Here is a 23,461-nt window from a genome sequence, read left to right as displayed (position 1 = left end):
CCTGCACGCAGAAACCTGATTCCCTGCGTGCAGAAACCTGATTCCCTGCGCGCAGAAACCTGATTCCCTGCACGCAGAAACCTGATTCCCTGCGTGCGGAAACCTGATTCCCTGCCTGCAGAAACCTGATTCCCTGCGCGCAGAAACCTGATTCCATGCCTGCAGAAACCTGATTCCCTGCCTGCAGAAAGCTGATTCCATGCGCGCAGAAAACTGATTCCCTGCGCGCAGAAACCTGATTCCCTGAGCGCAGAAACCTGATTCCCTGCCTGCAGAAACCTGATTCCCTGCGTGGAGAAACCTGATTCCCTGCGTGCGGAAACCTGATTCCCTGCGTGCGGAAACCTGATTCCCTGCGCACAGAAACCTGATTCCATGCCTGCAGAAACCTGATTCCCTGCACGCAGAAACCTGATTCCCTGCACGCGGAAACCTGATTCCATGCCTGCAGAAACCTGATTCCCTGCGCGCAGAAACCTGATTCCCTGCACGCAGAAACCTGATTCCCTGCACGCAGAAACCTGATTCCCTGCGTGCAGACACCTGATTCCCTGCGCGCAGAAACCTGATTCCCTGCGTGCAGAAACCTGATTCCCTGCGTGCGGAAACCTGATTCCCTGCGTGCGGAAACCTGATTCCCTGCGTGCGGAAACCTGATTCCCTGCGTGCAGAAACCTGATTCCCTGCGCGCAGATACCTGATTCCCTGCACGCAGAAACCTGATTCCCTGCGCGCAGAAACCTGATTCCCTGCCTGCAGAAACCTGATTCCCTGCGCGCAGAAACCTGATTCCCTGCGCGCAGAAACCTGATTCCCTGCGTGCGGAAACCTGATTCCCTGCGTGCAGAAACCTGATTCCCTGCGCGCAGAAACCTGATTCCCTGCGTGCAGAAACCTGATTCCCTGCCTGCAGAAAGCTGATTCCATGCGCGCAGAAAACTGATTCCCTGCGCGCAGAAACCTGATTCCCTGAGCGCAGAAACCTGATTCCCTGCCTGCAGAAACCTGATTCCCTGCGTGGAGAAACCTGATTCCCTGCGTGCGGAAACCTGATTCCCTGCGTGCGGAAACCTGATTCCCTGCGCACAGAAACCTGATTCCATGCCTGCAGAAACCTGATTCCCTGCACGCAGAAACCTGATTCCCTGCACGCGGAAACCTGATTCCATGCCTGCAGAAACCTGATTCCCTGCGCGCAGAAACCTGATTCCCTGCACGCAGAAACCTGATTCCCTGCGCGCAGAAACCTGATTCCCTGCGTGCAGACACCTGATTCCCTGCGCGCAGAAACCTGATTCCCTGCGTGCAGAAACCTGATTCCCTGCGTGCGGAAACCTGATTCCCTGCGTGCGGAAACCTGATTCCCTGCGTGCGGAAACCTGATTCCCTGCGTGCAGAAACCTGATTCCCTGCGCGCAGATACCTGATTCCCTGCACGCAGAAACCTGATTCCCTGCGCGCAGAAACCTGATTCCCTGCCTGCAGAAACCTGATTCCCTGCGCGCAGAAACCTGATTCCCTGCGCGCAGAAACCTGATTCCCTGCGTGCGGAAACCTGATTCCCTGCGTGCAGAAACCTGATTCCCTGCGCGCAGAAACCTGATTCCCTGCGTGCAGAAACCTGATTCCCTGCGTGCGGAAACCTGATTCCCTGCGTGCGGAAACCTGATTCCCTGCGCGCAGAAACCTGATTCCCTGCACGCGGAAACCTGATTCCATGCCTGCAGAAACCTGATTCCCTGCGTGCAGAAACCTCATTCCCTGCACGCAGAAACCTGATTCCCTGCGCGCAGAAAGCTGATTCCCTGCCTGCAGAAACCTGATTCCCTGCGCGCAGAAACCTGATTCCCTGCGTGCGGAAACCTGATTCCCTGCGTGCGGAAACCTGATTCCATGTGTGCAGAAAACTGATTCCCTGCACGCAGAAATCTGATTCCCTGCGCGCAGAAACCTGATTCCCTGCGCGCAGAAACCTGATTCCATGCCTGCAGAAACCTGATTCCCTGCCTGCAGAAACCTGATTCCCTGCCTGCAGAAACCTGATTCCCTGCGTGCGGAAACCTGATTCCCTGCCTGCAGAAACCTGATTCCCTGCCTGCAGAAACCTGATTCCCTGCGCGCAGAAACCTGATTCCATGCCTGCAGAAACCTTTTTCCCTGCGCACAAAAACCTGATTCCATGCCTGCGGAAACCTGATTACCTGCCTGCAGAAACCTGATTCCCTGCGCCAGAAACCTGATTCCCTGCGCGCAGAAACCTGATTCCCTGGGTGCGGAAACCTGATTCCCTGCGCGCAGTAACCTGATTCCCTGCGCGCAGAAACCTCATTCCCTGCACGCAGAAACCTGATTCCCTGCGTGCAGAAACCTGATTCCCTGCGCGCAGAAACCTGATTCCCTGCACGCAGAAACCTGATTCCCTGCGTGCGGAAACCTGATTCCCTGCCTGCAGAAACCTGATTCCCTGCACGCAGAAACCTGATTCCATGCCTGCAGAAACCTGATTCCCTGCCTGCAGAAAGCTGATTCCATGCGCGCAGAAACCTGATTCCCTGCGCGCAGAAACCTGATTCCCTGCGCGCAGAAACCTGATTCCCTGCCTGCAGAAACCTGATTCCCTGCCTGCAGAAACCTGATTCCCTGCGCGCAGAAACCTGATTCCATGCCTGCAGAAACCTTTTTCCCTGCGCACAAAAACCTGATTCCATGCCTGCGGAAACCTGATTACCTGCCTGCAGAAACCTGATTCCCTACGCCAGAAACCTGATTCCCTGCGCGCAGAAACCTGATTCCCTGCGTGTGGAAACCTGATTCCCTGCGCGCAGAAACCTGATTCCCTGCGCGCAGAAACCTCATTCCCTGCACGCAGAAACCTGATTCCCTGCGTGCAAAAAACTGATTCCCTGCGCGCAGAAACCTGATTCCCTGCACGCAGAAACCTGATTCCCTGCGTGCGGAAACCTGATTCCCTGCCTGCAGAAACCTGATTCCCTGCGCGCAGAAACCTGATTCCATGCCTGCAGAAACCTGATTCCCTGCCTGCAGAAAGCTGATTCCATGCGCGCAGAAAACTGATTCCCTGCGCGCAGAAACCTGATTCCCTGAGCGCAGAAACCTGATTCCCTGCCTGCAGAAACCTGATTCCCTGCGTGGAGAAACCTGATTCCCTGCGTGCGGAAACCTGATTCCCTGCGTGCGGAAACCTGATTCCCTGCGCACAGAAACCTGATTCCATGCCTGCAGAAACCTGATTCCCTGCACGCAGAAATCTGATTCCCTGCACGCGGAAACCTGATTCCATGCCTGCAGAAACCTGATTCCCTGCGTGCGGAAACCTGATTCCATGCGCGCAGAAACCTGATTCCCTGCGCGCAGAAACCTGATTCCCTGCCTGCAGAAACCTGATTCCCTGCGCACAGAAATCTGATTCCATGCCTGCAGAAACCTGATTCCCTGCGCGCAGAAACCTGATTCCCTGCACGCAGAAACCTGATTCCCTGCCTGCAGAAACCTGATTCCCTGCGCGCAGAAACCTGATTCCATGCCTGCAGAAACCTGATTCCCTGCCTGCAGAAACCTGATTCCCTGCCTGCAGAAACCTGATTCCCTGCGTGCGGAAACCTGATTCCCTGCGCGCAGAAACCTGATTCCATGCGTGCAGAAACCTGATTCCCTGCCTGCAGAAACCTGATTCCCTGCCTGCAGAAACCTGATTCCCTGCCTGCAGAAACCTGATTCCCTGCGCGCAGAAACCTGATTCCATGCCTGCAGAAACCTGATTCCCTGCGCGCAGAAACCTGATTCCCTGCGCGCAGAAACCGTGACCCATCACTCGCCATATTGGACAGACTTTTGTCCGAAACGGCCCCTCATACGTGTGCTCGGGGCGCTGCCTGGGTTGCACGGTGTTGATAGCGGATGGCACACCGGGTTGTCTGACGATGCTGCAAAGAGAGGTTGCGATATAGAGACTGGGGAGGAAGATGATGTGGTGGGTTTACAGCTCTCGTGCTTCTCTCTGGAGTCCTGCCTTGCTGCATCCTCTAGTTTTTACAATCCCCCTTTTCTACAGGTGAAGAGCCGGGGTGTGGCCACAGAGCCACACCGCGGGGGAATAGTTTGTTTTTATTCTAGGTAACTCTAGTGGAGATGGCAGGCGGTATATGCGTTTGTGGACATTGCATTGGGAGGTTTAAGAACATAAGAAAGTTTACAAACGAGAGGAGGCCATTCAGCCCATCTTGCTCGTTTGGTTGTTAGTAGCTTATTGATCCCAGAATCTCATCAAGCAGCTTCTCGAAGGATCCCAGGGTGTCCGCTTCAACAACATTACTGGGGAGTTGCTGTTGTTGAAGCTGACACCCTGTGTTTGTTCATGGCAGCAGTAAGATTTCTTCTGCTCCTTGTATTGTTTGTGATGTGCGTGTATCTCTACGGCAAGGCAGCCGCATCTTCAGCTGCCATTCCTGTGGAATTGCTGATTACAATTTAGGTAGAAACACAACAGAGGCGCGTTTGCATCAGTATTTATATATTCTTGTAAATAGTGAAGTTTATTGGTAAACGTGTTTTAATACAGCTGTTTGTTATCCGTTAACACACGCACACACCATGTAGCAAAAACAAAGGCAGGCCGTGTTTTGAAGCAGTGAATCGTTTTATTGCAGCATTGTATGCCGTTGATTTATTGATTTATTTGTTTTATTTCTATGGTTCTGTGGTCTTTAAATATTTCTGGCGTTGTGCTTTCTTGTGGGGCTAGGGGGCGCTGACGTACCCTTCGCTGCCCTGGGGTTAAGAGTTAAAGCGCAAGTCACCGCTTCCGAAACGACACGTAGATAGACTTGATCTCGTATTATTTTTTAAATCGTTTACTTGCTGCAGTGTACCGAGTTTCTATAACGCTTAAAGATAGCGGCCGAGAATCACGTACGCGGGAATAGGCTGGCGGCACTTCAAATATCTTCTTAACCAGAGCGACTGAGAATGCGGCGCGTAATGCTGTCGTCACTGACACCCACTTCCTTAGAGACCGTTGCAGCGTTCCAGGCATTATAAACTGGGTGGAAAGTACAGTAGCGTGGTGTCTTAAAATATCTCTGCGGGATTTTCCCACACTGAAAGCTGCAGATATGCGGAAGCAACTTTGTAAAATGCGCGATTCCCGCGATCCCTCGCTGAAATTCAAGCCCTGAACACTAAGAAGTTGTCGTTATTTTTCCAAGAGAAAGGCTAATAATGCTAATGTGCAGTATTTACTGGTAATGATGGTTAGGGACTGGAGAATGATGATGATAATAATAACGAGTAAAGAATGGAATAGTTTAGATCGTGTTTGAGGCACTACCTTTCAAAACAAGCCCCAAACACGCTTAATCCATGTTCAGTTTGGGTGCTTTCTGCACATCCCGACCCGCCACTCTCAGAAAACGAGCCCGTCCTGCTTATTGTAGGCAGAGCTGCAAATGTGTCCCCGAGTCAGCATGAAGCGCACACGTGGCTAATTTACATGTTTAAGGGCGGTGACTGTAGTCTGTGGGCTAAAAAAAAAAAAAAAAAGATTGTCATTGTACGATATGTTGCTTTTAAAAGTGTAGTCTCTACAAGGTAGGTTTACTTTTGTGGAGTTTAAAAGTTCAGTGATAGTAGTTTTAAAATATTTTTTTGTAGATGATGTTTTAAGTATGTTTGTGGTGGCTTCTGTTGAAACGAATTTGCCACTTCTGAGTTTTGGCTGGTTACTTATACGTTACGACTCATTCAAATGATCCTGCTTCTTATAATTATTCCAGACGCGTAGACTCGAATATTTAAAATAGTACGTTTTAATTTACTTACAACCATCTGTCTCACGGATGGAACATCCCTTCAGATACAGTAACTCTTAAACTTCAATCCTTTCAAGATAAGGTCGAAAAACTGTATTACTGTACTTTCCCCTTCCGATCACTTTTAGTTCACCCGCAGTGAGCAAAGAATAGAAGCAATACCAAACGATCACAACATTACTAATTATAATTGCATTTCGGCTCCTACAATGTTTGATTTGAGCAGGCGGCTAGCTGGGCCGCCCTAGACAGTGAAATCACTCGTTTGTTCTGCGCTGGAGCTGAAGCGACACCACTGTTACCTGCTTGCAAGTCTGTACTATTATTATTATTATTATTATTATTATTATTATTATTATTATTATTATTATTTATTAATTCGTTGAATAACTCCTTTGTCGTGAGTGCATTACCCCACGCCAGGACGGGGACGTTTCCCATGGGCCCTGATGAACTTTATATATATATATATATAATATTTTAAAACTAGCCCTGCACAAGACCCTTTGCGTTCCCACCACCACATTAAAAAGAAAAGCTCCCGTGCTGCACAGCGAGCCGATGTGCTTCTGTGGTGTAATGATTGTGTATCCAGGCGCTGTCAAACACTTCCTTTCACACAATGATTTGAACTTTCACATTTCAGATTTTACTACACCAAAAAGCTGAAAATAAGGCATAGCAATTTTATGTATTTTTTCAAAGACTTTTATTAACTTTAAAATAACCCTAAAGTTGCACAATATATACCACGGTATGAATTATTATATTAAGATCTATAATGTGCTCAAAACACCGTGGTACAGCAGTTTGTTAGAAAATTGTATCGTGTAAAATAAATAAAGTACTTTATTGAGCTGGTGGTAAACACAATTAGAGAATGATCAGTTATATGCATTTCCTTGAATCCCTACTGCGTTCAGTTTGAGAATTAATCTTTTATGCAGGACTTTGTCAAAAGCTTTCTGTAAATCTAAATAAACCATGTCGTATGCTTTGCAATTATCCATTATCGATGTTGCATCCTCAAAAAAGTCAAGCAGGTTAGTTAGAGACGATCTCCCTTTCCTAAAATCATGCTGACTGTCTCCCAGGATATTGTTACCATATAGATAATTTGCCATTTTAGATCTTACTATTAGTTTCCATAAGTTTACATATAATAGAAGTCAGGCTTATTGGTCTGTAGTTACCTGGTTCGGTTTTGTCTCCCTTTTTGTGGATCGGTATTACGTTTGCAATTTTCCAGTTTGTCTCAAGAGACTGTTGCATGATCTTGGTTAGCGGTTTGTAAATAACTTTTTTCATTTCTTTGAGTACTATTGGGAGGATCTCATCCGGCCCAGGGGATTTGTTTATTTTAAGAGCTCCTAGCCCCTTTTACACTTCTGCCTCTGTTATGCAAAAGTTATTTAAAACTGGATTTAGTATGCCCAATTATTATCTGTACCCTCGGCTCACCGCTCGCAACCCCCCTGCCAACTCGGGAAACGGCGGCTGGAGCACGCGTCCTCCGAAACGTGCTCCTGCCAAGCCATCATTTTCTGCACTGCAGATCCACAGCAATGCCACCAGACCTATAGTGCCGGAGTACAACACAGATCTGAATTGCCACACTGCAGAACCACAGGTGCCCTATCAGCCACAGGGGTTGCTGATGTGCGGTGAGCCGTGGATTCCCCTGCCGACCTAAGTCATCCCGACCCGGGCAGCGCTCAGCCAATTGTGTGCCGCCCCCTAGGAACTCTCGGTCGGCTGTGACATAGTGTGGATTTGAACCTGTAAACCTTAGCTTTAGTCATTACTTTGGGGGTTTTAAAAATACTTCAAATGAGACCATGTTGTGGTCTGAGTTTGCCAATGGCTCTCTGACCTCTGTTTTAGTTATTTAGTCTTCATTATTTGAAAAGACTAAATCAAGGCATGCCTCCCCTCTAGTCGGTGCCTTGACAAATTGCGTTAGGAAGCAGTCATTTGTCATTTCCACCATTTCAATTTAGTCTGTCGTGCTCCCCACCGTGTTCTCCCATTTTATACGGGAGAAGTTGAATCCCCCAGTAGTATGGCTTCTCCTTTTCTACACGCATTTCGAATGTCATTGTATAACAGATTATTTTGCTCAGCGTCTGAATTTGGCGGTCTATAGCATGCTCCTATTATTATGCCCTTTGTGTCCATTATTCTGACCCATATTGATTCTGCATTGTTTTCTTTGTCCTGATTTAACACCTCGGCTTGCAGACTATTTCTTATGTATAGCGCTACCCCTCCGCCTCTTCTGTCCTGCCTGTCTTTCCTATACAGTGTGTACCTGTTGTATATGTTAAGGCGAATCTGCTGATGCAAATTGTTGGAAAACATGGAACAAGTATTGAATAGCAGTTTGCTACGCATGAGGAATGACAGGGCTGTATTCATGTTATTTTTTCTGAAAAGTGATTTAACATTGGATAGAGCAAACTGTTAGTTCCAAAAATGTAAGCACTGCTGTAATAGATGAAGGCTGGCTATATACTCTGGGTATATAGATACTTGCACTGCATTGACTCCGACCAAGCAAGAAATAATAGCAGCTTCATTGAGCAATGGATGGTAGCAGAGAGCTGAGAAAAACACCAAGTTAACGTATATTTAACTATATTTAAACAACCGCACATTAGAAGTAAATTGAAGGCAATATGGTAGAGAAGTTACCCTGAAGTTATGACAACTGAAAAGGATTCTTTTGTGTCAAAGCAAATGACTGGCCAGCAGCACAAGGTTGTACAAACAAGTCCTTTGACCTCCAGCCCTGACATGAAAGACGTTTGCCCTTCGGGGAGTCCACTGTGGGGTATAAAGCTAATTAAACAGGTTTTTGCTTAGAATATACAGCTGGTTTATGAGGGGGTCATAAAGCTAGTCTTCAGGGGGATCTGGAAGGAGCCAGACACTTCAAAGGGGCTGATAAGAGATTTGTAGATTTGTATAAACTAATCAAGAGAAACTTGTTTTTTCCTGATTGGAGTGCACATGGTACATAGTGACCGGAATAATGCATTGTCCCTTTGTCATTGGTTGAGTGTTATAGGAAGAGGAGGAGAGAGACACCTATGCAGAAGGGTATTTAATGTCATGTAAAAGATGTAACAACTTGTAATCGGTTCTATACTTGGACTGGTTTCCCTGCATGTATGAAATAAACTTAACACTGATTAAGAAATGGCATCTGTGCAGTTTCTTAAGAAACATCGATACTCACGTTTTAAGTTACATCACAAATTAATGCTAATTCTATGTACACCTCCTAGTGGTTGATTGTTTAATCTACACAAGTGAATGCAAGTGTATTTGTACTTTACAAGAACGTAACAGATAAGATATCTGAAGGTTAACTGAACTCCTGCTCCTGTGTGTTTCATTTATAACACATCTTAGTTGTAGTACAAAACACAACAATACCCACTAATTATATTTGTCTCCATAACCAAGTTTCTGTAACACCTATCGCATTGGAGTCTCGATTTTGAAATCATTTTACACAGTGTTTTTTAGTTGGTTCATTTTGCACCGTGGTTAACTAATTTGTGTTTTATTTTGTTTTTTTTAAGCGCGGTTTTCCATTTACAGTAATCTAGGAATTTAGAAAAGACCAGATGTGTTCCATTTTTCATAGGTATGAAAACAAGAACGTTTTACGAGTAACATGCTCGTGAATATTTAGATTTCCAGAAAGCTTTTGACAAAGTCCCGCATAAAAGATTAATTCTCAAACTGAACGCAGTAGGGATTCAAGGAAATGCATGCACATGGATTAGGGAGTGGTTAACAGGTAGAAAACAGAAAGTACTGATTAGAGGAGAAACCTCAAAATGGAGTGAGGTAACCAGTGGTGTACCACAGGGTTCAGTATTAGGTCCTCTGCTATTCCTAATCTACATTAATGATTTAGATTCTGGTATAGTAAGCAAACTCATTAAATTTGCAGACGACACAAAAATAGGAGGAGTGGCAAACACTGCTGAAGCAGCAAAGGTCATTCAAAATGATCTAGACAGCATTCAGAATTGGGCAGACACATTGCAAATGACATTTAATAGAGAAAAGTGTAAAGTATTGCATGCGGGCAATAAAAACGTGCATTATAAATATCATATGGGAGATACTGAAATTGAAGAAGGGAACTATGAAAAAGACCTAGGAGTTTATGTTGACTCAGAAATGTCTTCATCTAGACAATGTGGGGAAGCTATAAAAAAAGGCCAACAAGATGCTCGGATATATTGTGAGAAGTGTTGAATTTAAATCGAGGGAAGTAATGTTAAAACTCTACAATGCATTAGTAAGACCTCACCTAGAATATTGTGTTCAGTTCTGGTCACCTCGTTACAAAAAGGATATTGCTGCTCTAGAAAGAGTGCAAAGAAGAGCAACCAGATTTATCCCGGGTTTAAAAGGCATGTTGTATGCAGACAGGCCAAAATAATTGAATCTATTCAGTCTTGAACAAAGAAGACTACGCGGCGATCTGATTCAAACATTCAAAATCCTAAAAGGTATAGACAATGTCAACCCAGGGGACTTTTGACCTGAAAAAAGAAACAAGGACCAGGGGTCACAAATGGAGATTAGATAAAGGGGCATTCAGAACAGAAAATAGGAGGCACTTTTTTTACACAGAGAATTGTGAGGGTCTGGAACCAACTCCCCAGTAATGTTGTTGAAGCTGACACCCTGGGATCCTTCAAGAAGCTGCTTGATGAGATTCCTGGATCAATAAGCTACTAACAACCAAACGAGCAAGATGGGCTGAATGGGGCCTCCTCTCGTTTGGAAACTTCCTTACCGGTTCATGATGCTGAGTAAGTTCAGTGGCCTAGACAACTCCTTGTGCAACTTGTCACCTGACTGAGCCTGGCTCATCACCGTTACAAAACTGCACATCGTTACATTAAGAATTAAAAAAAAATAAAAAACACCTCGCATTCTTTCTCTGATCCTTCCTTCCAGGCTGAGTCACTCCTGGAGAGTAGGAACAGAAGAGATCAAAAGAGAGAGAGAGAGAGAGGGGGGGGGCACTAGAGCTGATCATCCGCAGAGGAGCGATTCTTTGAGCTCGGGGCTCACAAGGGAGCCGAAATGAGCGATGTTACTGTTGTTAAGGAAGGCTGGCTGCATAAGAGAGGTGAGTCCTGAAACGCTGTTACAGTCGCCACGGAAACCCGCGGTACAATTTCCTAAAATCTGCAACGAGAAATGAGTGTTCTGCAAAATTCTGAAGCAATGACTTTTTTTTAAATGAAAAAGTGAGTCTAAATAAATAAGAAAGTAAGTTAGTTTAAATTCATTTTTTATTCAATCACATTACTAAAATCTGAAGAACAAACATGTTTGCCATATTTTATGGAAATCAAAGAAGGAAAAAAACACATTAAAGCAAAGAGTGCAGTTTTTTAAAATTAACTTGCAGTACTGACTATCGGATGCCTATTTTTTTAGAAATATACATAAAACATAATTCTTAAAAAAAAAAAAAAAAAAAAAAATAAAAGTTATGGCCAAAACATATTTCTATATGTAATCGCATTAGTAATAATGCTTGCCTAGCAGAATAAGATTGCAGTGCTGCACTGGGATTCTCATCAGCACGGGTACATTTTACAAACGCACTCTTTTACAAACGTGTACGAGGCTTGGAGTGTTTTTGTACAGATGTAATGGTTGTTTTTAGAAACATGTGCGGTTCAACAAAATGTAGTAATTCTAAAACGCAACCACAAATCAGCACTGGGAATAGTTTAGAAACTGTGACAAGCGCTTGGAAACAGTTACCGGCGACACTGGTTGGTTGATAAACTAGTTTTTTCGTTTCTTTGACCAAGGCCACAGTGTGAAAGTGCTGCCAGCACATACCACAAAACAAACGGAAAGCAACGATTAAAAAAAAAAAGGATTTTCACAAAAATGTTCAAGCACAGGTGTCGGCGTCCATCCATCAACAGTCCAAAGCAGCTTTGACCATTGTTCCACAGTCTTTATTTGGATTGCCTTTTACCTTGTTTTAATTTCCTGTTCCTCTCCAGTTTCTCTGAGATACGAATGTACCAGCATGTCATGAATTTTAACTTATTCTCGTTTTGTTGATCATTAATGAAGATTTCTGTACAGTGGGTGTTGTCAAGTGATTTGAGAACGAGACATTTTGTGTTTGAATTGAAAGTGATGGGCCCAGAGTCGAATGGGTCAAAGTTCAAGTAATATTATCCTGACTCTGTACTATTATGCCTTTTTTTAATGGCACAGGGTGCAAATGTAGTCTTCATCCATGTGTGTGTGTGTGTGTGTATATATATATATATATAAATTTGTTTTGCATTACATTTTTTTTTCACAGATGAGTTTCAAGACAGTAAGTTCACAATTGCTGTATTAAAACCTTTTTTTTTCCTCTACCTTTCACAGGAGAGTATCTCAGAAACTGGAGACTGAGATACTTCCTCCTGAAAACTGACGGCTCTTTCACAGGCTACAAGGAAAAGCCCCGAGCTGCTGACCTGCCATACCCCTTGAACAACTTCTCAGTGGCAAGTAAGTAAGCCTCTCTAGAAATAATCTGAAGTTAGGTTGTCTTTATTTGCGTACGTTGGAACCGACGGACAGTACAAACAGTAGATTTTTTAAAAAAAAATTTTGTGCATATTTGCACGTGCACGTGCACGTGGGTCACTTCATGAAAAGTTACAAATGTATGGTTTGTACGGTTCGAGTCCAGGCTATTCCTCTGCCGACCATGGACAGGAGCTCCCAGGGGACAGGGCGCACAATTGGCCGAGCGTCGCCCGGGGGGAGGGAGGGTTAGGTTGGCCAGGGTGTCCTCGGCTCACCGCGCACCAGCGCCCCCTGTGTGTATACAATGGACTTGCTGCATTTATATATCTTTTGTATAACGTGCATCCTGCAATGTACTACCGTATCAAAAGCAATATATATATATATATAATCACGCATTCTCTCCAGGTTTGCTGAAGGGGGCGTGTTATGTGTGTGTAAGTACGGTAATCATTTTTTTGTTTGTTCTTCTTGCGAGTGGCAGCCAATACAGAAGCAGATGTTGATTACAACCAACAAATAGACTGGAAAGAGTCCCAGAGCCCCCACAGGAGGACATGCTGTCCATCGTCTCGCGGGTCCCGCGGCACGTCCCCTGCAGTTAAACTCTCCCTGTCAGTTTGCTTGCTAAACGTGAATGTGAACTACAGGGGTTTGTTTGGACACAGGAAACCAAACCAGACACCTTCACATTTGTAGCTTGCTTCAGTAGTGATACAAATCAGAAACATTTGTTGTGTTTTTTAAATTGAGACACACACTGACCAAAAACAGAACATTTTGCTTCCAGCTAAGTGTGAACAGCAAGCAAATTGATTCATTGTTCTAAAGCAAAGGAAACAAACTGAGACTGTTTTATAACAAACCCAGTAGGCACACAACCTTATTTGGGTCTGGTGCCTGTTATACTGGCAGACACAGACTTGGCTCATGATTGCAGAGTTCTTCCACTCTTTACCACTTGAGCCTTTGTTTCAGTAAGCCTTCCTCGGAGCGAAACCTGGTTTTATTGTATTTGTACAGTAGTTTAATACAGAAGCAGCCAGACCTCACAGACAGTGCAATTGTAATAATACCCAGATTTTATGTGGCTTTTTTTCCCTCAGACTTAATTGTTTGTTCAAATTATCCTCAACATGCTATTCATGAAATACGTTTCATTCAAAGGTAGACATTTGCCAGTATGAGACATAAAAGGTTTTTAAAAGTGCTGTACACATTTTTAAAGAGATGGTCTACTGAACAGCTGATCCCTATATTCTGGGCTTCTTCGTTTCCCTTTCAATTTACTGCTTCCATCTAAACCTGTCAACACAACGCTTTTCAGAGGTGTTTAGACATTTTTTGAAGCAGCGTTGAAAAGCATATTTAGGATTGCAGTATGCGATTTTTAAAGTTTTTCTTTAAGGAATGTGAGCTCACTCATGTTTTAATTAACCTTTTACAACAATAACTTTTTGTTCTGTGGTTTTGTTTAGTTGAATTGCCTGTCCAATTGATTATTATTTATTATTATTAGACACCTTTATCCAGGGCGACTTACAATTGTTACAAGATATCACATTATACATTTTCACATTATACAGATATCACATTACTTTTACATACAATTACCCATTTACACAGTTGTGTTTTTACTGGAGCAATCCAGGTAAAGTACCTTGCTCGAGGGTACAGCAGCAGCGTCCCCCACCTGGGATTGAACCCACAACCCTCCGGTCAAGAGTCCAGAGCCCTAACCGCTACTCCACACTGCTGCCCATATTACTTGACTTTAGCATCTGAAACTAGTCCTTATGCTACTAATCACTTACACTTTGTTTCTAAAAATGCAAGCACAAATAAGCAAGTCGGTTTATTATTTAATTACATTTTTCCAAAACTAATTTGCCGTGTGCAGGTTTCTTGAGCCTTTTGCCAAAAGCGAATCGCTGCGTCCCTGTAACGTGAGTTGAGATTCATGGCAGCTGCTGCAAGAGCTCACCTTGCATTTGTTTCTGCAGAATGCCGGTTAATGAAAACAGAACGACCAAAGCCAAACACGTTCATCGTGCGGTGGACTGCTGTCCTAGAAAGGACTTTTCATGCCTGCACTGCGGAGGAAAGGTGGGTCCTTAACTTTTACCTTTTGGGCTGTCTGTGTGTGTGTGTGTCTGTGTGTGTGTGTCTGTGTGTGTGTGTCTGTGTGTGTGTGTGTGTGTGTCTGTGTGTGAGTGTGTGTCTGTGTGTGAGTGTGTTTGTGTGTGAGTGTGTGTGTGTGTGTCTGTGAGTGTGTGTCTGTGTGTGAGTGTGTCTGTGTGTGAGTGTGTGTGTGTGTGTCTGTGTGTGTGTGTCTGTGTGTGAGTGTGTGTGAGTGTGTGTGTGTGTGTGTGTGTGTCTAAGTGTGTGTGTGTGTGTGTGTGTGTCTGTGTGTGTGTGTCTGTGTGTGAGTGTGTGTGTGTGTGTCTGTGTGTGTGTGTCTGTGTGTGTGTGTGTGTGTGTTTCTGTGTCTGTGTCTGTGTGTGTGTGTGTGTGTGTGTCTGTGTGTGTCTGTGTGTGTGTGTGTCTGTGTGTGAGTGTGTGTGTGTGTTTCTGTGTGTGTGTGTCTGTGTGTGTGTGTCTGTGTGTGTGTGTGTCTGTGTGTGAGTGTGTCTGTGTGTGTGTGTTTCTGTGTCTGTGTCTGTGTGTGTGTGTGTGTGTGTGTGTGTGTGTGTGTGTGTGTGTGTCTGTGTGTGTGTGTGTGCTTGCAAAACACAGCAGGCCCGGTGCAGTGTAAAATACAGCTTGTTTTTGGAAGAAAACAAACAAAAACATTGGCGAGCCGATACCAAGAGCTGGACCGAACTGCTTCTCTGGATTACTGCACTCATGAGGAAAATGCAACGCGTTCCTTACAGAACTGTAGTGAAAAAGAGAACTGCAGGATGCGCCCCCTATAACCTGGAGGTCGCCGGTTCGAGTCCAGGCTATTCCACTGCCGACCGTGGACGGGAGCTCCAGGGGGTGGCGCACAATCGGCCTGTAAGCTGCCCGGAGCTGCGTGGTCCTCCGACGCTGTAGCTCTGAGGCGGATGCACGGTGAGTCTGAAGCGGTCAGCTGACGGCACACGCTTCGGAGAGTGGACTTTTACTCATTCTTAATTATCAGTGTTTTTCAATTTTGCGTCCCTTCATAACATGGACATTAATCATGTTTAGTTCAAAATTCCCCCTAAAATTACATTTTGCAACTTTTCATATAGTTGAGATTAAATACAAAGCCTTTTACTATATGACACAGTTTTAATCAAAATAAAATTAAGTTATAATTGTGTTTTGCTCCATGGAAAGGAAAAACACGCCACATCAACTACCCATATTCTAAATTGGCAGAAAATAATAAAAATTGGCGACCACTACATTTAAATAAATAAGTAAGTGAGAGGAGTCTTTCTTCGCTTCATCAGTACAGGGTATTGAACACCAAATAAAATAAGTTATACAAAAATGATCAAACCCGGGTCAGAAGTGCATTGTTGCATGTAGTATGTGTGTAGCATCGTATTTTACAGCCCTAGCTGTTGAATGTGCTGAGCTCTGGTAGTCACGTTTTCCAAACAACGCATTTTAGTAAAAAGAGAACAGAACATATGCTTCTTGACAACGCCTGTTGCTGTTCAAACTTTTGAATTACTAAAACTTACAAATAGATGTCACAGATCAGATTGCCAAGTTAAGTTTTTATAGTGATTGTAACAGGACGAGCAGCCCTGTATATTGTTTATTTATTTTTAGATCGGGGTCTCCCCCTCCGCCCCAGTGCAGATTGTTGTGTTTGTTTATTTTGATTATTATATTTATGTCGGCGAGCGCCGTATGTTTTATTGTTTGGGATTTTTACGGCGTAGCCGATTTATTTAGTAGCGTGGATGGGAAACCCCATCCACAGAAGTAATTTAAAAACTCGTGCAGAAGGTGGCCATCTCCCGAATTAATTAGGTGATTTAATTTGTTGCTAATCGGGAGATGGTCACCTGTTATAAAAAGTCTGCAGCTCTCTAGCTCGGGGTGGGGTGTTAAAGAGGAGAGAGCGAGTAGAGAGATGGAGAGCGAGAGAAATTAATTTAAAAAAACGAAACTAACCAAGGATAGCGTCAGTGAAGGCGATTGCCCAGCCTGACGGGTTGTAGTGTTCGTGACTTTATTTTGTTTAAACCTTTTATTTTGCTCTGTGAGCGAGTGTTTTGTGTTTGAATATTTTATTTATTTTTGTTTGTTAATAAAAACGGCTAACGCCACTTGAACTGCAGTACTTCCCCGGTGTCAGTTTGTTCCTGCTTCTTCTGTGACGTCACCGCTCGTCATTCCTGTCACACGTGGTGGCAGCAGTGGGATCGTAGCGCCTCCAGGACGCAGGCAGAAGTGGGTACTGCAGTTTTTTTGTTTTTCATTTTTTTTCGATTATTGTTTGTGGAGTGAAGAGGAGGAAGGAAGATGGGAGGAAGAAGGAGGATGAGGAGACAGCAGCCGCTGCAGCAACAACATCAGGCACAGGAGGAGATGAGCTGGGAAGCCCTCCTCCATAGCATAAGCCAGCTGTGTTGTTGCTGCATCTGTGGGGAGCGGGGGCATTTCCCAGTTAATTGCCCCCTCCCTGAAGGTTGGGATTACAGTTGCTGGAGGGGAGACAAGGAGGAGGAATCTGTGCATCCACAGCCCAAGAGGGGGAGGAGCCCGAACGTCCTGCGCCTGAGGGGGAGGAGCCCGAACGTCCTGCGCCTGAGGGGGAGGAGCCCGAACGTCCTACGCCTGAGTGGGAGGAGCCCGAACGTCCTGCGCTTGAGGGGGAGGAGCCCGAATGTCCTGCGCCTGAGGGGGAGGAGCCCAAGCGTCCTGCGCCTGAGGGGGAGGAGCCCGAGCGTCCTGCGCCTGAGGGGGAGGAGCCCGAGTGTCCTGCGCCTGAGTGGGAGGAGCCCGAACGTCCTGCGCCTGAGGGGGAGGAGCCCAAGCGTCCTGCGCCTGAGGGGGAGGAGCCCGAGCGTCCTGCGCCTGAGGGGGAGGAGCCCGAGCGTCCACAGCCCCTGAGTGGGAGGAGTCGGTGCGTCCACAGCCCAAGAGGGGGGAGTCGGTGCGTCCACAGCCCAAGAGGGGGTAGTCGGTGCGTCCACAGCCCAAGAAGGGGAAGGCCGAAGGTCCACAACCAAGGTACACACCAGCAGAGGGAGAATACTTGCTGGTGCCACCTCCACCTCCGTGGGAGGACTGTATGTCGCTCCCACCTCCGCCAGCAGAGGGAGCATACCTGCTGGTTCCACCTCCACCGCCCTGGGAGGACTGGGTGTCGCTCCCACCTCCGCCAGCAGAGGGAGAATACCTGCTGGTTCCACCTCCGCCACCATGGGAGGACGACTTGTCGCTCCCACCACCACCAGCAGAGGGAGCATGCCTGCTGGTTCCGCCTTCGCTGCCAGAAGGGGAGAAGCCACCTTCGCTGCCAGAAGGGGAGGAGCCGCCTTCGCTGCCAGAAGGGGAGGAGCCCCTGCCGCCTGCGCAGCCTGAAGGGGAGGAGGCCCTGCCGCCTTTGCAGCCTGAAGGGGAGGAGCCCCTGCCGCCCTGCCTCGCACCGCCCGGTGATGCCAGCCTCGCACTGCCCAAGGATGCCAGCCTTGCACCGCCCAAGGATGCCAGCCCCACTCCGCTCAGTGATGCCACGCCTGGATCGCCTGGGGCTGCCTGTGGCTCCGCATCACCTGGGGCTGCCTGTGGCTCCGCATCGCCTGGGGCTGCCTGTTGCTCCGCATCGCCTGGGGCTGCCTGTGGCTCCGCATCGCCTGGGGCTGCCTGTGGCTCCGCATCGCCTGGGGCTGCCTGTTGCTCCGCATCGCCTGGGGCTGCCTTTTGTTCCGCACAGGATACAGGGTACGAGGGAGAAGTGGAGCTCCCGCTGCCGCCTCCATGGCCAGGGGCTCCCCTCCCGAGTTCGCCTCCCGAGGGTCCGCTGCTGCTGCCGTCGCCTCCCGAGGGTCCGCTGCTGCTGCTGTCTCCTCCCGAGGGTCCGCTGCTGCTGCTGTCTCCTCCCGAGGGGCCGCTGCTGCTGCCGTCTCCTCCCGAGGGTCCGCTGCTGCTGCCGTTGCCTGGGGTCGCCAGGGATCCTGCTTCGCCTGGGGTCGTCGAGGGTCCTGCTTCGCCTGGGGTCGCCAGGGATCCTGCTTTGCCTGGGATCACTACACTATGGCCGGAGCCCCACGGAGGGGAACTGATGGCCATGAAGAAAGGGGGAGAGGTCAGGAGACCAGCTTCCCCAGCCGCACTTTCACGGCCGGAGATCATGTGGTCGGAGCCCCACGGAGGGGAACTGCCGGCCATGAAGAAGGGGGGGGAGGTCAGGAGACCAGCTCCCCCAGCCGCACTTTCGCGGCAGGAGATTGTGTGGTCGGAGCCCCATGGAGGGGAACTGCTGGCCATGAAGAGGAGGGGGAAGGTCAGGAGACCAGCTCCCCCAGCTGCACTTTCGCGGCAGGATAGAGTGTGGCGGGAGCCCCGGAAGAGGGAGCTGCCGGCCACGAAGAATTGGGGGATGCCAGAGATTCCACCATGGCCACCCCCCAGAAACAACTTGCTTCCCCCTCTTCCAGGACATTGAGACTGAGGGGGGAGGTGGCCGTTGGGGCCATGTGTGCTTCGCACAAGGGGGGGGATATGTAACAGGACGAGCAGCCCTGTATATTGTTTATTTATTTTTAGATCGGGGTCTCCCCCTCCGCCCCTGTGCAGATTGTTGTGTTTGTTTATTTTGATTATTATATTTATGTCGGCGAGCGCCGTATGTTTTATTGTTTGGGATTTTGACGGCGTAGCCGATTTATTTAGTAGCGTGGATGGGAAACCCCATCCACAGAAGTAATTTAAAAACTCGTGCAGAAGGTGGCCATCTCCCGAATTAATTAGGTGATTTAATTTGTTGCTAATCGGGAGATGGTCACCTGTTATAAAAAGCCTGCAGCTCTCTAGCTCGGGGTGGGGTGTTAAAGAGGAGAGAGCGAGTAGAGAGATGGAGAGCGAGAGAAATTAATTTAAAAAAACGAAACTAACCAAGGATAGCGTCAGTGAAGGCGATTGCCCAGCCTGACGGTTTGTAGTGTTCATGACTTTATTTTGTTTAAACCTTTTATTTTGCTCTGTGAGCGAGTGTTTTGTGTTTGAATATTTTATTTATTTTTGTTTGTTAATAAAAACGGCAAACGCCACTTGAACTGCAGTACTTCCCCGGTGTCAGTTTGTTCCTGCTTCTGCCGTGACGTCACCGCTCGTCATTCCTGTCACAGTGATATTTATGGTTACTATGATTACAAATTGTTCTTCACAGTTCCGATTTATGATTTTTCATGTGTAAACCAAAATGTGAATAACCCTTAATATATATATTTTTATGTTGTTGTTGTTTTCCCTGTCACAGTATATGAATTTAAACTGAAAACACCCATTTTTAAATTGCAGTTATTATCTCCTGACAAAATAGCAGCTGCTGTTTAGTTTTAAGAGGCCCTATATTCAATAGAAGCAATTTAAGCTCGTCAAGTGACTGGTGGGTCTCAAGTTGCGATTCAGTGATCTGTAACAGAAGAAATAAACAACGCTGATTTGAAGGCATTAATTTGATGGCAAAATAGAGAAAATAAGGAGACTTAGAATTTTAAGAAAACATAAAAAGATTAAAGTACGTGACCAATGAAAACATTGACATTACATATAGATTTACCAGTGAGCAGGAGCATGATAGGAAATGTAGTTCTGAGAGGTCCATGCGGGTACATGGGAAGCCATCTTGAGGCAGGAAATGCAATTTCAAAGTTTAGAAAATAATAATTAAAACAATGCAGACACCTTACTTTAAACAGTTGTAGCAACACATGGGAACATGTAACTCAATAAAATAAAAAGGTCCTTGTATACTCTTTAAGAAACGCATTTTTGTTTATTGGAGCCGCGTATTTCAGGGAGGAGTGGACAGAGGCTATCCAGACGGTAGCAGACAGTCTCCAGAGACAGGAAGACGAGAGGATGAAATGCAGTCCCTCCTCCCAGACAGACCGCATCGGAGAGGAGGGGAGGGACACTTCCACTGGCCTGCACAAACAGAAGGTAACACGCAGACGCTGTACATTGCTGCTGTTTGGATGGAAATTCATGCAGCAGCAGTAGAGAATTGAAGGCTTCTTATCAAACCAAACATTTTAGACAAGACCCAATGATTTAAAGCTGCATGGTGGCATCTTCAAAAGTACACTCTGCTGAGGAATTGCAGCAAAAGTTTCCACTCCTAATCCTATAGCCACCACTTCCTGTAGCTCTGTGATCGCTCCCAACTCCTACATTTCAGAATCAAAGTTTGTATCCAGAAAACAAAAAAATCAAGCTATTAACAGGATGAACTGTTTTATTCCTACTGTTGTGTTTGCCTAAGAAAAGAAAAAAAGTGGTATCGGTATATTTGCTAGCTTTTTGAGATCAGTTATTGTCCTCAGAGGAGTTTCAAAGTGACCTCTTAACTCCCTGAACAAAAATAGAAAAAGTAACATGTGGAAATGACACACACACAAAAAAAACCCACCTGTGGCTTCTGTGTGTTTCCCAGATTGTTACTGTGCAAAAGCATTTGTAAGTAGTAACGGTTTAAAGCTGCTTTATTGAAAGGTGAAGGGAAAAAGAAACTGAAACCATATTGATATATACAGTGCCTATAGAAAGTCTACACCCCCTTTCAAAATGTTCACTTTTTGTTGCCTTATAGCCTGGAATTAAAATGCATTAAAATATATATATTTTTTCATTTATCTACACATCCTACCCCAAAACTTCTAAGTGAAAACAATATTCTAGAAATTTGTAGAAAATTAATTAAATAAAAACTGAAATAGCTTGGTTGGATAAGTGTCCACCCCCCCTTGTAATAGCAATCCTAAATTAGCTCAGCTGTAACCAATCGCCTTCAAAATCACACACCAAGTGAAGTGGCCTCCACCTGTGTTACATTGTAGTGATTCACATGATTTCAGGATAAATTCAGCAGTTCCTGTAGGTTCCCTCTGCTGGGTAGTGCATTTCAAAGCAAAGACTCAACCATGAGCACCAAGGCGCTTTCAAAAGAACTCCGGGACAAAGTTGTTGAAAGACACAGATCAGGGGATGGGTATAAAAAAAATATCAAAGGCCTTGAATATCCCTTGGACCATGGTGAATACGATTTATTAAGAAGTGGAAGGTGTATGGCACCACCAAGACCCTGCCTAGATCTCCAAACTGGATGACCGAGCAAGAAGGACACTGATCAGAGAGGCTACCAAGAGGCCAATGGCAACTTTGCAAGAGCTACAGGCTTTTATGGCCAAGACTGGTCAAAGTGCATGTGACAACAATATCCCAAGCACTCCACAAATCTGGCCTGTATGATAGGGTGGCAAGAAGGAAGCCATTACTCAAGAAAGCCCACCTTCAATCCTGTTTGAAGTATGCAAAAAAACACTCAGGAGATTCTGTAGCCATGTGGAAAAAAGTTTTTTGGTCTGACAAACCTAAAATTGAACTTTTTGGCCTAAATGCAAAGTGTTATGTTTGGCACAAACCCAGTGTAGGAGGCTGTGTGGTCCAGTGGTTAAAGAAAAGGGCTTGTAACCAGAAGGTCCCCGGTTCAAATCCCACCTCAGCCACGGACTTACTGTGTGACACTGAGCAAGTCACTTCATCTCCTTGTGCTCTGTCTTTCGGGTGAGACGTAATTGTAAGTGACTCTGCAGCTGATGCATAGTTCACACACCCTAGTCTCTGTAAGTCGCCTTGGATAAAGGCGTCTGCTAAATAAACAAATAATAATAATAATAATAATCACCCAAAGAACACCATCCGTACTGTGAAGCATGGTGGTGGCAGCATCATGTTATGGGGATGTTTCTCATCGGCAAGGACTGAGGCACTTGTCAGGATAGAAGGGAAAATGAATGGAGCAAAGTATAGAGAAGTCCTTGAGGAAAACATGCTGTCCTCTGCTGAAACTGGGACGGAAGTTCACCTTTCAGCATGACAACGACCCAAAGCACACAGCCAGAGCTACACCTGGAGTGGCTAAGGAACAAAAAGGTAAATGTCCTTGAGTGGCCCAGTCAGAGCCCCGACCTAAATCCAATCAAAAATTTGTGGCATGACTTGAAGATTACTGTCCATTAACGCTCCCCAAGGAACTTGACAGAGCTTGAACAGTTTTGTAAAAAATAGTCAAATATTGCCAAATCTGGGTGTGCAAAGTTGGTAGAGACCTATCCCAACAGACTCACAGCTGTAATTGCTGCCAAAGGTGCTTCCACCAAGTATTAACTCAGGGGGGTGGAGTCTTATCCAACTATGATCTTTCAGTTTTTTTTCCCCTTAACAGTGTGGAGTATGGTGTGTAGATCAGTGGGGAAAAAAATCCTCATTTAAATGCATGAATCTCTGAGGCACTGAAGCAGCAAAATGTGAAAAAAGTTCAAGGGGGTGTAGACTTTCTAGAGGCACTGTATTATTATTATTATTATTATTATTATTATTATTATTATTATTATTATTATTATTATTATTATTATTATTTATTTCTTAGACGCCCTTATCCAGGGCGACTTACAGTCGTAAGCAAAAATACATTTCAAGACACAGTACAAGTATTAATACAATTAAGAGCAAGATAAATACAATGACTTTGGTTCTAGCAAGTACAAGTATATGACAAAATACGATTCAATAACGGAGCAGATAACACTGTCAGTGATAGTTACATCAGGATATCATTAAATACAAAATACTACAGATTAAGTGACACTTGACATATTACAGTACTCTAAAGTACAAGGTTAAAGACAGTAAAATAGGGAGCAGATATATACAGAGAGAGTATGAGCTAAATTGTCAACTATTTACATTGTGCATTATTTTCAAAAAGGAAGCAATTAGTTTTTCTCCAAACTAAACGGAGGTCATGGATTGTAATCCACTTTTTCCCCCTGGTGTTGACGCTAGTTTTATCTTTTGCTCTTCATCAGACATTGAATGATTTTGAC

At 45.6% G+C, this 23,461-nt stretch overlaps 1 protein-coding gene across 1 annotated transcript in view; it reads left to right on the top strand.

The window, feature by feature from the left end:
- The first annotated feature begins 10,883 nt into the window (after positions 1 to 10,883).
- LOC117414362 (RAC-gamma serine/threonine-protein kinase-like) overlaps positions 10,884 to 23,461 on the top strand; it is a 21,146-nt gene continuing 8,568 nt past the window's right edge. Inside the window, exons 1-5 of the mRNA XM_059004497.1 lie at positions 10,884 to 10,992; positions 12,270 to 12,395; positions 14,420 to 14,522; positions 20,372 to 20,516; positions 23,444 to 23,461. The exon at positions 23,444 to 23,461 is cut by the window's right edge and continues 114 nt beyond it. Coding sequence (XP_058860480.1) covers positions 10,947 to 10,992; positions 12,270 to 12,395; positions 14,420 to 14,522; positions 20,372 to 20,516; positions 23,444 to 23,461 — 438 coding nt within the window. The 5' untranslated portion in view covers positions 10,884 to 10,946. The remainder of the gene's footprint in view (positions 10,993 to 12,269; positions 12,396 to 14,419; positions 14,523 to 20,371; positions 20,517 to 23,443) is intronic.

Source organism: Acipenser ruthenus, chromosome 30 (genome assembly GCF_902713425.1).
Source record: "Acipenser ruthenus chromosome 30, fAciRut3.2 maternal haplotype, whole genome shotgun sequence".
NCBI lineage: Eukaryota > Metazoa > Chordata > Actinopteri > Acipenseriformes > Acipenseridae > Acipenser > Acipenser ruthenus.
The sequence above is the reverse complement of the archived record's forward strand: the minus strand, read 5'-3'. Positions and strand labels throughout refer to the sequence as shown.